The following is a 14,295-nucleotide window of genomic DNA, read 5'->3' on the forward strand; positions in this document are numbered from 1 at the left end:
GCTTGGGCAACAAGAGCAAAACTCCGTCTCAAAAAAAAAAAAAAAAAAAAGTAGTTTTCATCAGTACCATCCCTCTCATGCTGCTCATTCATTCATTCTCACACCTACTCTTCAGCCTCGCCTTTGTGAAGGCCCCCTCCTTGGGGAAGCAGCTTAGATGGGAAGGGGACGGGGAGCAGATAATGTGTAAGTAGGTACACACCAAGCTGTATTCCTGAAAATCACCCACGAGGCCCTACTTCCCTGCCTCCTGCCACACATGCCTCCTCTCCTCCCACGCCAGGCCTTGTTCACTGTGCTTCAACCAATGAAGAGCCAGGTAATTCTTTAGAGCCTTCCAATCACAGTGTATTAGCCTGTTCTCATGATGCTATAAAGAACTGCCCAAGGCTGGGTACTTTATAAAGGAAAGAGGTTTAACTGAGGACTGGGGAGGCCTCGGGAAACTCTCAATCATGGCGGAAAGGGAAGCAAACACGTCTCTCTTCAAATGGTGACAGGAGAGAGAAACGAGAGCCCAGCAAAGAGGGAAGCCCCTTATAAAACCCATCAGATCTCATAAGAACTTACTATCACAAAAATAGCATGGGGGAAACTGCCCCCATGATCCAATTACCTCCCTCTGGGTCCCTCCCATGACACATGGGAATTATGGGAACTACAATTTAAGATGAGATCTGGGTGGGGACACAGCCAAACCATATCACACAGACTCAGTACAGGCTTTGCAGTTTGTCTTCCCTATGCCCATAAACCTCTTCCCCAAGAAATTCCTGCAGGTCTTTCACCTTCTTCAATTTTACTCCTCCTTTAAGTGTCCATTTGTCATCACTGAGGGCTTGCCTGATCACTATTTGATGCAGCAACATCTGCCTTCAAACAGAGAAATGTACACACCCTACCCCTCTTTCTTGCTTTGCATTTTTCTTCATAGCAGTTAGTTCCTTCTGACCTAGCATAAATTTCACTTTATTTCCTGTCCACCAGATTAGATGTCCCCAAAAGAAATGGATTTTTGTCAGTTTTGTTTACTGCTGTGTCTGCAATTTCTGAAAATATGCAGGCACCTAGTAGATGCGCAGTAAGTACTTATCAGTAAAGTAATATCTTTTCCTCACCCATCTCAAGGTTCATGGCTGAGGCCCCTATAACAAAAGACAAATTAACAACAGAAACTTATTTATTCTAGGTTTTATGTGACACAGAAGCCTTCAGAGACAAATTTCAAAGATACCTGTGTATTTCTATGCTAAGTTTGATGAAGAACTGGATAGCTGGGGAGAAATATCATTGTAGGACAGAAGGGGTATGATCTAATGGTAATAAACTGGGGGGATCTTAGCAGACCTGTTTAGATTCTTCTGTATTACTATGTCTTCAGAGATAAGGACATTTCTTTTTTTCTTTCTTTTTTTTTTTTTTTTTGAGATGGAGTCTTGTTTTGTTGCCCAGGCTGGAGTGCAGTGGCACCATCTCGGCTCACTGCAAGCTTTGCCTCCCAGGTTCACGGCATTCTCTTGCCTCAGCCTCCCGACCAGCTGGGATTACAGGTACCCACCACCACACCCGGCTAATTTTTTGTATTTTTAGTAGAGACGGGGTTTCACCGTGTTAGCCAGGATGGTCTTGGTCTCCTGATCTCGTGATCCGCCTGCCTCGGCCTCCCAAAGTGCTGGGATTACAGGCGTGAGCCACAGCGCCTGGCCAAAATAAGGTGCAGTGGCCAAGATAAGGCTTTCCTCCAGGTTTAGGGAGGGTACCTTTGGAATGAAAGTGAGAGTTAATACTTCACTAGTTCACTTTATGACCTACTTTAAAGGAAGGTTAAAGAGTGACCTTCCTGCTTCTGATGTTTTCTCAAATGCCAAGGTGCCATATTTTGGGGTAGCATGTCTTGAATCCCATCAAATGAATGAGTAAATTTGTATCCCTTAGCATGGTGTTGTTCACCTCGTAGACACTTGAAGGATGCAATGTTGGTTGGTTACTCAGCATTCAATTTGACAACAGCTCAATTTTCAAATAGTTTAAACCAGTGGTTCTCAAACTTTGGCATGCATCAGAATCACCTGGAGGGCTTATTACACGAAGATATTTGGGCCACAAACTCTAGGGTTTCTAAAGCAGTGTGTCAGAATAGAATGCAAGAATTTGCATTTGTAACAAGTTCTCAGGTGATGCCATCAAGGCATTCCATACCTTGCTGGCTGTGATACTAGCTGCGTCAAATCGGTATAGGTCTATAGCAATCTCACCTCCTGCCTCCTCAGAAGAAAGAATTAGACTGAGGGTCATAAGGCGGAGGGAGAGATAGAGGTAAGGTTTCGAGCAGGAGTGAAAATTTTATTATTATTATTGTTATTATTATTTTGAACTAGAGTCTCACTCTATTGCCCAGGCTGGAGTGCAGTGGGCACAATCTTGGCTCACTGCAATCTCTGCCTCCTGGGTTCAAGCAATTCTCCTGCCTCAGCCTACCAAGTAGCTGGGACTACAGGCACACACCACCACGCCCAGCTGATTTTTATATTTTTAGTAGAGATGGGGTTTCGCCATATTGATTAAGCTGGTCTCGAACTCCTGACCTCAGGTAGTCCACCTGCCTTGTCCTTCCAAAATGCTTGCATTACAGGCATGAGCCACTGTGCCCTGGGAGAGAAAGTTTATTAAAACGTTTTAGAGAGGAATTAAAGGAAGTAAAGTACACTTGGAAGACGGCCAAGTGGGTGACTTGAGAGACTCAAGTGCGCTGTTTGATGTTTGACTTGGGACTTTATATGTTAGCATGCTTCCATTGGCATGTTTCCGGGGAGTTGCATTCCTTTTCCCCTGATTCTTCCCTTGGGGTGGACTGTGCTCATGCACGGTGGCCCTGCCAGCACTTGGAGGGGCTGCATGCACAATGTGTTACTGAAGTTGTACACATGCTTACTTGAGGCTTTCTTCTTCTTCTTCTTCTTCTCCTTTTTTTTTTTTTGAGTTGGAGTTTCGCTCTTGTCACCCAGGCTGCAGTGCAGTTACATGATCTTGACTCACTGCAACCTCCACCTCCCTGGTTCAAGCAATTCTTCTGCCTCAGCCTCCCAAGTAGCTGGGACTACAGGCATATGCCACCATGCTTGGCTAATTTTTGTATTATTAGTACAGACGAGGTTTCACCATACTGGCCAGGCTGGTCTCGAACTCCTGACCTTGTGATCTGCCCTCCTCGGCCTCCCAAAGTGCTGGGATTACAGGCATGAGTGACTCTCATTTTTATCAACTTTTGTCTCTTGTTTTTAGAATTTTCTTCATGCTTAACAATCCTGATATTCTCATTTTTTTGCTCAAGTTTTCCTGTGAAAAACCAGGTTAACCTATAGTGTTTCTCTAGTGAAAAGGACATTTCTCTGTTAGATTGGCTGGACAACCTTGACTAGATAATTGTCATGTTTCAATTTCTGCCCGTGTACAATGGAAATAAGAACATCTGTTCAAAGAGATAAGAAATGTGATTTCTTTGAAAAGAATAAGTTGTTTCTTAAATAGAAGATGTAATTCAATTACACTTTTAACACATATGAAAAGAGTGGTTTAGTGGCAAACAACTGGAATTTGGAGGTACTGGCCGGAATTCAAATTTTGGAACTCCCTGTTACAAAGTATGTGTCAATCTGAGCCACAGTTTTTACCTGCTACTGAGGGACAATAATATTTGAAACATTATTGTAGCAGATACTCAGTGAGAACTTACTATGTTCCCAGAATTATGCTGAACCATTAAATTTCTGAACTCTTACAGTATTCCCTGTAATCCAGTAATAGTTACTATACCTATTCTGCAAATACAAACGCTATTGCATTCTTGAGCTTACCAGAAAGTATTGTGAACCCCCAAAATTTGAGACAGGTCTCAGTTAATTTAGACAGTTTATTTTGCCAAGATTGAGGACACACACACCCATGACACAGCCTCAGGAAGTCCTGACGACATATACCGAAGGTGGTTGGGGCACAACTTGGTTTTATACATTTTAGGGAGACATGAGACATCAATCAATATATGTAAGAACAGTGGTTCCGTCCAGGTAGGCGGGGACAACTCAAAGCAGGGAAGAAGGGCTTGCAGGTCACAGGTAGGTGAGAGATAAACTGTTGCATTCTTTTGAGTTTCTGATAAGCCTTGCCAAAGAAGGCAATCAGAATATGCATCTGTCTCAGCAAGCAGAGGGATGACTTTAAATAAAATGGGGGGAAGGTTTGCCCTGAGTAGTTCCCAGCTTGACTTTTCCCTTTAGTTTAGTAATTTTGATTTTTCTTTCACAGTATCAACAAAGTTTTCAGGATACAACTCAGACTTATAGTCCTTCCATAAATGGTCCTAAAATCATTTGTTGACTGAAACATGGAGGATTCCAGTTAGCCAGCTAGGCTATCAGGAGTAACAGTGAACTTCACACATTGCAATTCACAACTGCAATAGCAACTATGTTGTGACTGTCACCTGGCCAACATGATTGTAAAAGTCATAGATTATAGATGAACAGCAATTTTTAAGAGAAGTTAAATGTGAGAAAATATACATCTTAGAATTTATGAAATTTGGAATATAAACTGTGAGGCATAGAAGCAAACATCTATAACTGAACTAAAATTCTCTCAGGCTTGCAACAAAACGTGTTGTCAGGGAACATATGTTGCTATGATTTGAATCCTTTTAACTATACCGATAGATGTTTTATACTCTAGAACATGGTCTATCATGGGAAATGTGTGTGCGCTTGAGAAGAACGCATATTCTGCTGATGCTATGTAGAGCCTTCTATAAATGTCAAATAGATCACTTAGGTTGATAATGTTCAAGTCTTCTATATGCCTACTGATTTTCTGTCTATTTGTTCTATCTATTATTGATGAAGGGGTGCTGAAATCACCTATAATCATGGCATACCTACCTCTTTCATCTCTACCAGATTTCTCTGTATGTATTTTGAAGTTTAGTTATCATGTGTATAAATGTTTAAGATTCACATGTCCTTTTGATGGATTGGTTTATTATTATTAAATGATTATATTCTTGGCAATATTTTTTACTCTGAAATCTACTTTCTCTTATAATAACATAGCCAATTCTTTTGATTAATGTTACTATGGCTACCTTTTCCAATCTTTTACTATTTACTTGTGTGTGTCATTATAGATACATATATATACACATACACAAACACACACACACATATATTTTTATTTTATTTTATTTTATATATTTTTTGGAACAGTCTCCCTCTGTCACCCAGGCTGGAGTGCAGTGGCACATTTCATGGCTCACTGCAACCTCCGCGTCCTGGGTTCAAGCGATTCTAGTGCCTTAGCCTCCCAAGTAGCTGGGATTACAGATGTGCTGCTACTGTGTCCTGCTAATTTTCATATTTTTAGTAGAGACAGAGTTGGCCAGGCTGGCCTCAAACTCCTGACCTCAAGTGATCACCCTGGGGTCCCAAAGTGCTGGGATTACAGGTGTGAGACACCATGCCCGGCTAGTGTCCTTATATTTAAAGTACCTTTCGTATAGACAGCATATAGTGAGCCTTGCTTTTTTATCAGTCTGATGATCTGTGTCGTTTTATTGGAGTATATGTGGGACACATTTTGGTACTGGAAATGGTGTTTAAAAAAAAAACCTGTGACATATTTATGGGACTATTATTGTTATTCTTAATGTAAATAACTTAGAAAAGTAAAATATGATAAATATGACGATGTATTTTGTGTCTATATTTAAATTATACACAGAGAGACAGACTGTATTATCTTCCTAATAATTCCACTATCCATATGGTGCTAATACTCATGCACCTTTTAAAAACTATATTGATTTCTTATATCTGCACAAAAGATTTTATTTTTTCACCAATTTTTGCCCTGTGGTCAATTCAGTGTATGTACTGAAAAATGATATAATCTATGTGTTTGTTGTTTTAAACAGGAAAATGTATACAGTTTACAAATTCTCATAAGCTAGTAATGATACTACGAGTAGGAATACAGTTGGATTCTTGCTCATTTCCTTAAGAATCTAAAATTTAAAAATCTGACCCTTCAAAAGTAAATTTTATGCTCTTTTCTTTGGAAGATGATGGACTATATAGCCCTAAATGATACAGATGATGCAGTACCATGAATGATGGCCCTTCCCAAAAGATATGTCTAGGTGATAATCACTGGAATCTGCAAATGTTACCTTATATGGAGAAAGATGTGATTAAGAATCTTGGGAGGAGACATTTATTCTAGATTATCTGAGTGAATTCTAAATGCCATCATGAATTCCTGTAAGAGACAGGCAAAGAGGGATTTGACTGAGGCTCACACAGAAAAGAAAGAGATATGAAAATGAAGCCAGAGCTGAGAGTGATGTAGCCACAAGACAAGGATGAGCAGGGCATGCCAATAGTCACTAAAAAACAAAAAAAGCGGAAACAAGTTCACCAGCACCACCACACCTCCTCTGCCCACCACCCTCCAGAGAGAACATGGCCTTGCTAGTACCTTGATTTCGGACTTCTGGCTTCCAGAACTGTGAGATAATAACTTTCTATGGTTTTAAGCCATCAAGTACATGACAATTGGTTATGATAGCCCTGGGAAACTGATACAGTTGATTACTTCACTGTATCCTTTGTTTAAATATTCCATTAAACCCCATCTTTTATCTTCAGGAAGTTTTTAAAAAATCTAACCAAATTTCTCCTATATTGTAATTGGCAGAGCCATACACTTTTTGGATTGAAAGGGATCTTATAAGTCACATAGTCCAACTTCCCTTGGACTACTTCTCATATTTGAAAATCGTATCTCCACAGATATTTACCCATTCAAGCCATTTCATGTTTTCTAGCATTGACTTCTATATGCTAAATCAGAATAGCTTCCATCCAGTTCTTTCCTTGGAATCAACTCAATTTCTTTTACATGACATTATTCCAAAGGTTTAGTTATAGCTATCATTTTCTCTGCCTGTTTTTGTTTCTTTGGTCATTAACAGAAATTGTTATCACAAATGTTATTTCACAAAAGAAAATTCCTAAAACAGAATTTAAAGAGGAAAGGCATTTTCCTCTTTAATCTCTATTTTATATAGAATTCTATTTTCCCAAATTGCCAGAAATGGTCAGCTATTTCATCATGGTATAACATCTATTTGTGTGTGTGTGTGTGTGTGTGTGTGTGTCCATATATCATGCTCAGATCTACTTTTTAATTTTTATGCATTAGTAGGATTTCTAACCCTTATGAGACAAACTAAGCTATGCACATGATTTCCCTTTAAATACCTGAAGAAAGCTCTGCTTCATACTTTGACAAAGCATTTTCTACTCAACATTGAAAAAATAAATGCCTTCAATAATTCTTCAAGAGGCATGATGTTCTGATTTTTCAATTCTCTAGTCATTATTTTGTGTAGGCATTTTAGTTTTATAATGTATCACTTAAGATAAAAATCCTCAAACTAAAGCCAATAATCTACATGTTTTATTATCCATATGTCTTAGCTGGGCTTCTATGGGATTCACTGCCAGTCATATTTCTACTAATACTATTCTGTAGTATACGAATGAAGTAAATGTGTCCATCTTGATTTATGTTAAATTTCATCCTTTTATTTATTGCTTTTATTTTTTAATTTTACTTCTGATTTCTCTAGAATTATTAATTTCCCAAAGTTTAATGTCATTTTTAACTTATGAAGTCTGTTCTCTTTAAATTCATGCAAGTTATTTGTAAGTGCATATTCTAGTAGGACAAAACACTTAAGTCTTATAATGATATTTTCAGGGTGATAGTGTTTTATTAATCACCTTTTGAGTGAGATTTTACAAAAAGATAGGGACAAATGGAACCGCTTTGACATTTTGGTCATTATTGCTCCATGTTGTACAGAAGTAGATAAGAATTGTTTGCAAATTCTATTCAGAAATCAAGATTTATGGAAGTCCTAGCCAGAGCAATCAGGTGAGAGAAATAAGTAAAACACATCCAAATAGAAAAAGAAGTGCAACTATCTCTGTTCACTGAGAATATGATTCTATCCCTAGAAAACCCTGAAGACTTTGCCAAAAGGCTCCTGGAACTGATAAACTACTTCAGTAAAGTTTCAGGATACAAAATTAACATTCAAAAATTAGTAGCATTTCTATACACAAATAATGTTCAATCTGAAGCCAAATCAAGAGGGCAATCCCATGTACAATAGCTACACACACACAAAATTCCTAGGAAGACATCTAATGAAGGAGGTAAACGATCTCTATTAGGCCAGGCGCAGTGGCTCACGCCTGTAATTCCAGCACTTTGGCAGGCCGAGGGGGGTGGATCACGAGGTCAGGAGATGGAGACCATTCTGATTAACACGGTGAAACCCTGCCTCTACTAAAAATACAAAAAAATTAGCCGGGCATGGTGGCAGGCGCCTGTAGTTGCAGCTACTCGGGAGGCTGAGGCAGGAGAATGGCATGAACCTGGGAGGCCGAGCTTGCAGTGAGCCGGGATCGCACCGCTGCACTCCAGCCTGGGCGACAGAGTGAGACTGCGTCTCAAACAAACAAACAAACAAACAAAAAGATCTCTATTAGGATAACGACAAAACACTGCTGAAGAAATAATAGATGACACAAACAAATGGAAAAACATTCAACGCTCATGGATTGGAAGAATCAATATTGTTAAAATGGCCATATCAGCCAAAGTAATCTATAGATTCAATGCTATTCCTATCAAACTATGAACGTCATTTTTCACAGAAGTAGAAAAGCTATTCTAAAATGCATATGGAACCAAAAAAGAGTCCCACTGGCCGAAGCAATCCTAAGAAAAAAAGAACAAAGCCAGAGTCATCACATTACCCGACTTCAAACTATCCTATAAGGGCTACAGTAACCAAAACAACATGGCACTGGTACAAAAAGAGACACATAGACCAATGGAACAGAATAGAGAACTCAGAAACAAAGTCACAAACATATAGCCATCTGATCATTGACAAAAATAAGCAATGGAGAAAGGACTTCCTATTTAATAAATCGTGCTGGAATAGCTGGCTAGCCATATGCAGAAGAATGAAACTGGGCCCTTATCTGTCACCATACACAAAGATTAACTAAAGATAGATTCAAGTTTTAAATGTAAGACTCAAACTACAAGAATCGAAGAAGAAAACCTGGGAAACACCATTCTGAACATGGGGCTTGGGAAATAATTTATGACGAAGTCCTCAAAAGCAATTGCAACAAATACAAAAATTAACAACTGGGACCTAATTAAACTAAAGAGCTTCTGCATAGAAAAGAAACTGTCAACAGAGTAAACAGACAACCTACAGAATTGGAGAAAATATTTGCAAACTACGCATCCAACAAAGGCATAATGTCCAGAATCTCTAAGGAACTTAAACAATTGAACAAGCAAAAAGCAAATAACACCCATTAAAAATGGACAAAAGAAATAAACAGACACTTCTTGAAAGAAGACATACAAGCAGCCAATGAACATATGAAAAAATGTTAATCATCACTAATCACCAGAGAAATGCAAATCAAAACCACAGTGAGATATTATCTCGTATCAGTTGGAATGGCTATTATTAAAAAGTCAAGAAACAACAGATGCTGGCAAGGCTATGGAGAAAAGTGAATACTTATACACTGTTGGTGGGAAAGTAAATTAATTCACCCATTGTGGAAAGCAGTTCGGGGATTTCTCAAACAACTTAAAACTACGATTCCACTCAGCAATTCCATTACTGGGTATATATCCAAAAGAAAACAAATCCTACCAAAAAAACACATGAACTCATATGTTCATCACAGTACTATTCACAATTGCAAAGACATGGAATGAGCCTAGGCACCCACCAACAGTGAATTAGATAAAGAAAATGTGGTACGTATATACCACGGAATACCATGAGTCATAAAAAAGAAAAAAATCATGTCATTTGCAGCAACATGCAGCTACAGGCCATTAACCTAAGTGAATTAACACAGGAATAGAAAACCAAATACTATATATTCTCACTTATAAGTGGGAGCTAACCATTGGGTACTCATGGACATAAAGATAGCAACAGTAGACACTAGGGACTACTAGAGTGGGTAGGTGGGGAGGGGGACAAGGGTTGAAAATCTAACTATTGATACTGTGCTGAGTACCTGGGTGACAAGATCAATCATACCCAAAACCTCAGTATCACAAAATATGCCCAGGTAACAAACCTGCAAATGTACCCCCTGAATCTAAACTAAAAGTTGAATTAGGAAAAAAAAAAAAAAGAAATCAAGAATTATAGGCTGGGTGCAGTGGCTCACGCCTGTAATCCCAGCACTTTGGGAGGCCAAGGCAATTGAATCACCTGAGGTCAGGAGTTTGAGACCAGCCTGGCCAACATGATGAAACCCTGTTTCTACAAAAAATACAAAAATTAGCCAGGCGTGATGGCACTTGCCTGTAATTCCAGCTACTCTCCATAGGCTGAGGCAGGAGAATTGCTTGAACCCAGGAGGCGGAGGTTGCAGTGAACTAAAATTGTGCTACCATACTCCAGCCTGGGTGACAGAGTAAGACTCCGTCTGAAAAAAAAAAAAAAAATTATTATACGTATCTCTATAACATAGTTTAGTAATTGTTATTCTAAATGAAGCCAGAATATATATGTATATAGTCACAAGGTAACTGATGGCAAAATATATATAACATTTTGTCATATGGCTTTAGAACTTACCAATATGCAATTTATTAGATCAATTAATGGCTCATTTAAAAAAATATAAAATACTTCAATCTCCATCACTCTGGTTTCTCTACTATTTTCTCATAATTCTTTAAAGGACCCTGACATTGCCTTTGAGCTGACATCAAAATTTGTCTCTGGAAATCTGGCATATCATTTAGTTGGACTTTAAGATATGAATACATTTTTATTAAGGAATGTCCCCTCGTATTTCAATATACTCTATTAGTGTTTTCTCCTATTTTCCTTTAAATTATAACTCATTTCTAAAAATAAAGGATAGAAACTCAGCAAGCAGCATACCTTTATTTATTTTAACTGTTAGCACAGCTGTTCCTAAAGTGTGGTCTCCTAACAGGCAACATAAGTATTACCTGGAAATTTGTAGAAATGCAAATTATCAGGCCTCACTCCAGACTTACTGCATTAGAAGGTCTAGGGGTAGGTGACCCCCACCAATCTGAACTTTAAAAGCCCTACAGATGATTCTGATGCAAGTTAAAGTTTTAAGATCCACCATGTTGGGTTAGAATTATGCTGAAATTTATGTTGTTACTGTAAGGTTTTGAAGTAAAACATTCTAATTGTATTTCTTTGTTACTGCATTTTATACTTTTATGACATATTTGATAAAAGAAAAAATTGGAAAAAGAATAATAATGAAGCAGTTAATATAATTATAGTGTAACTCACAAAATCAACCAAATAACCAACTTATAGTGTTTATTTTCTCTAGCATTTTTACGGGCTCTGAAGTCCATATGGAAGAAGTTGAAATTACGATCTATGCTACCTCAAGGGAACTAACATGAAATTAATAAGCATTTCTTTTTGGACAAGAAATGTGCATTAAACAAGCTGTGGACATGATTATATAATGTGCTTTTTAATGACTTAACCTATAAGTGCTTGCTTTCATTTCCTTTTTTTTTTTTTTTTTTTGAGATGGAGTCTCACTCTGTTGCCTAGGCTAGAGTGCAGTGGTGTGATCTCTACTGCAACCTCCACCTCCTGGGTTGAAGCGAGTCTCCTGCCTCAGCCTCCCTAGTAGCTGGGACTACAGGCCCACACCGCCACGCCCAGCTAATTTTTGTATTTTAGTAGAGACAGGGTTTCACCATTGTTGCCCAGGCTGGTCTTGAACTCCTGACCTCAGGCAATCCACCCGCCTCAGCCTCCCAAAATGCTAGGATTACAGGCGTGAGCCACCATGCCTGGCCCCTTTAAGTGCTTTCGAGGTTAAAAGGAGAGAGATAATATATACAATGGAAGAATAATTTTAAAAGGTTAAAAGCAGGCATTTGATTTCAGTCTAAAATGTAGCTACAACTTTATTTGGTAGATGGAATAAGACACTTCAACGGGAAGTGCGAAGTACAGAAACAACAGAAGATCTAAGTAAAACTGGGGGTTGGAGAATCATTGTGGATTTTAGTATTGTGTTGATGTGCGAATAGTGTTAAAATTTAGGCTAGGGCTGTTAACCTTATATCGATAATTAAGACAAGGTTTTGGATACTTCTGTTAGATCTACAATTGTCTGAAAAATAATTTGTGCCATGGAGTTTGTGTGTGTATGTGTGTAAGGATGAGGGCATCTGTATGTGTATCAAATGTTTTGTTTCTGGGGAAAGAATTTCTAAGCTTTTATTTTGGTTTCAGAGAAGTCTAAGACTCTTCCTGATGTATACAGACTAGTGCTAAGATGTTTGAGACCTTAAAGGTTTTAAGGCTATGCTATTTTGAGAATTCATAAAAGATCAGTTTTCAAGATTTGTGCAATGAATATATTTAGGCAGTGGAAAACAGATATAGTTCTCTGTCGACATTTTATTTGAAGACCACCATAATAGTTTTTCTAAGAATAGTAATGATAAAGCAATTTGGAGAGAATTAAATTATAAGCTATGTAAAATTGATGTCTTTAAAAGGCCTATAATTTGGGAATTCCTTATTTATTTATTAACATCCTTGCAAGCAACCTCTCAAAAGCTCCCTTTACATCTTTGTTTCTAAGTGTGTGTGTATGTGTGTATTACTGAAGAAATGATTTCTGGATCAGAAAAGTCTAGTTTATATTGAATTGTACAAACATTGATGTAAAGTTTGACAAACCTTGAAAATGTTTTGATTAGTTTTTGGTGCATTGGAAGGCCAGTTCTGGGGGCTTGTTCAATGAAAATGTTTAGGCAACAGAAATAAATATAGCTTTTTGTCAAGGAAATTTTCTTTGAGGGAGATTACAATAGTTCTCTATAGTAATGACAAAAATAGGGCAACTTGCAGAGAAGTTAGTAAGCTAAGTAAGCATTGTGTCTTTAGCAAAACTTATCATTTGTATATTTCTTATTTCTTGATTAAGAAGACTCTTGCAACCAGCCTTTTAAAGGCTTCCTTTACCTCTTTGTTCCTAAGTGTATATATAAGGAGATTGAGCATGGGTGCAATGATTCCATAGAAGAGAGAAACCATCTTTCCCCGGTCTTTGGAGCGGGGTGAAGGTGGTTGCAGATACATGGAGATAGCTGTACCATAAAAAAGTGACACCACAATTAGATGGGAGCCACATGTCCCAAATGCCTTTCGTCGACCTTCAGCAGACTGGATTCTCAACACTGCTTGGACAATAAAAGCATACGATATAAGGACAAGTGTCACGGGTATTAGAAGGAACAGCACACTGATGAAGAATAGTTCAGCCTCATTTGCTGTTGTCTCAACACAGGACAACTTGAGCAGAGCAGGGACTTCACAGAAGAAGTGATCCACTTCTTTGTGACCACACAGTGGCATCTTAAGTGTCCAGGTGGACTGTAATACTGAATTGCTAAAGCCACTAATCCAGGATGCAGCTGCCAACTGGAGGCAGAGCCTCTGGTGCATGACAATTGAATAATGTAGAGGCCGACAAATAGCTACAAACCTATCAAAGGACATGATGGCCAGGAGAAGACATTCAGTGGAACCCAAGGCCAGGAAAATGAAAAGCTGGGCCACACAGCCACCATAACTGATTACTTTTCTGGTGTTGCATATGTTTACCAGCATTTGTGGAACTGTACTTGTGGTATAGCAAAGGTCCAGGAGTGAGAGATTGCTAAGAAAAAAGTACATAGGGGTGTGGAGTTTGAAATGCAAATGTAACACAAGAATTATTGTCAGATTGCCAAAGATTGTCAAGATATAGGAAAACAGAAACATCACAAAGAGTGGAATCTCTAGCCATGGTTGATCTGTGAAACCTAACAGAATGAACTCCTGTGGAACACTCTTATTTACCCAATTCATGTTGAATGGTTCAACTCTTCATTCTCTGAAATACAAGAAGTCAGGAAGTTAACAACACACTTACTGATTTTGTCGGCTATAATCATTTTGCTAGCAATTTACATAAAATTACAGACTGATCCAATTAATGTGAAAAAGTATTGATAAAAATATAAATATTTATCCATCCAAGTATTTAAAAAGTGTTTATATATTTGTAACAGCGTATCAGCAAAGTGAATTTCAAGAATCCATTTTTTTTT

The 14,295-nt window shown here is 38.2% G+C and overlaps 1 protein-coding gene across 1 annotated transcript; it reads right to left on the minus strand.

Moving 5' to 3' along the window:
• Positions 1–13,111: 13,111 nt before the first annotated feature.
• LOC112623743 (olfactory receptor 2B2) lies at positions 13,112–14,053 on the minus strand. Its single transcript, XM_025384367.1, has one exon. The coding sequence runs from the start codon at positions 14,051–14,053 to the stop codon at positions 13,112–13,114; it is 942 nt and encodes a 313-aa protein (XP_025240152.1).
• Positions 14,054–14,295: the final 242 nt, after the last annotated feature.

The sequence above is a fragment of the Theropithecus gelada genome, chromosome 4 (assembly GCF_003255815.1).
Source record: "Theropithecus gelada isolate Dixy chromosome 4, Tgel_1.0, whole genome shotgun sequence".
NCBI classification, from domain to species: Eukaryota; Metazoa; Chordata; class Mammalia; order Primates; family Cercopithecidae; genus Theropithecus; species Theropithecus gelada.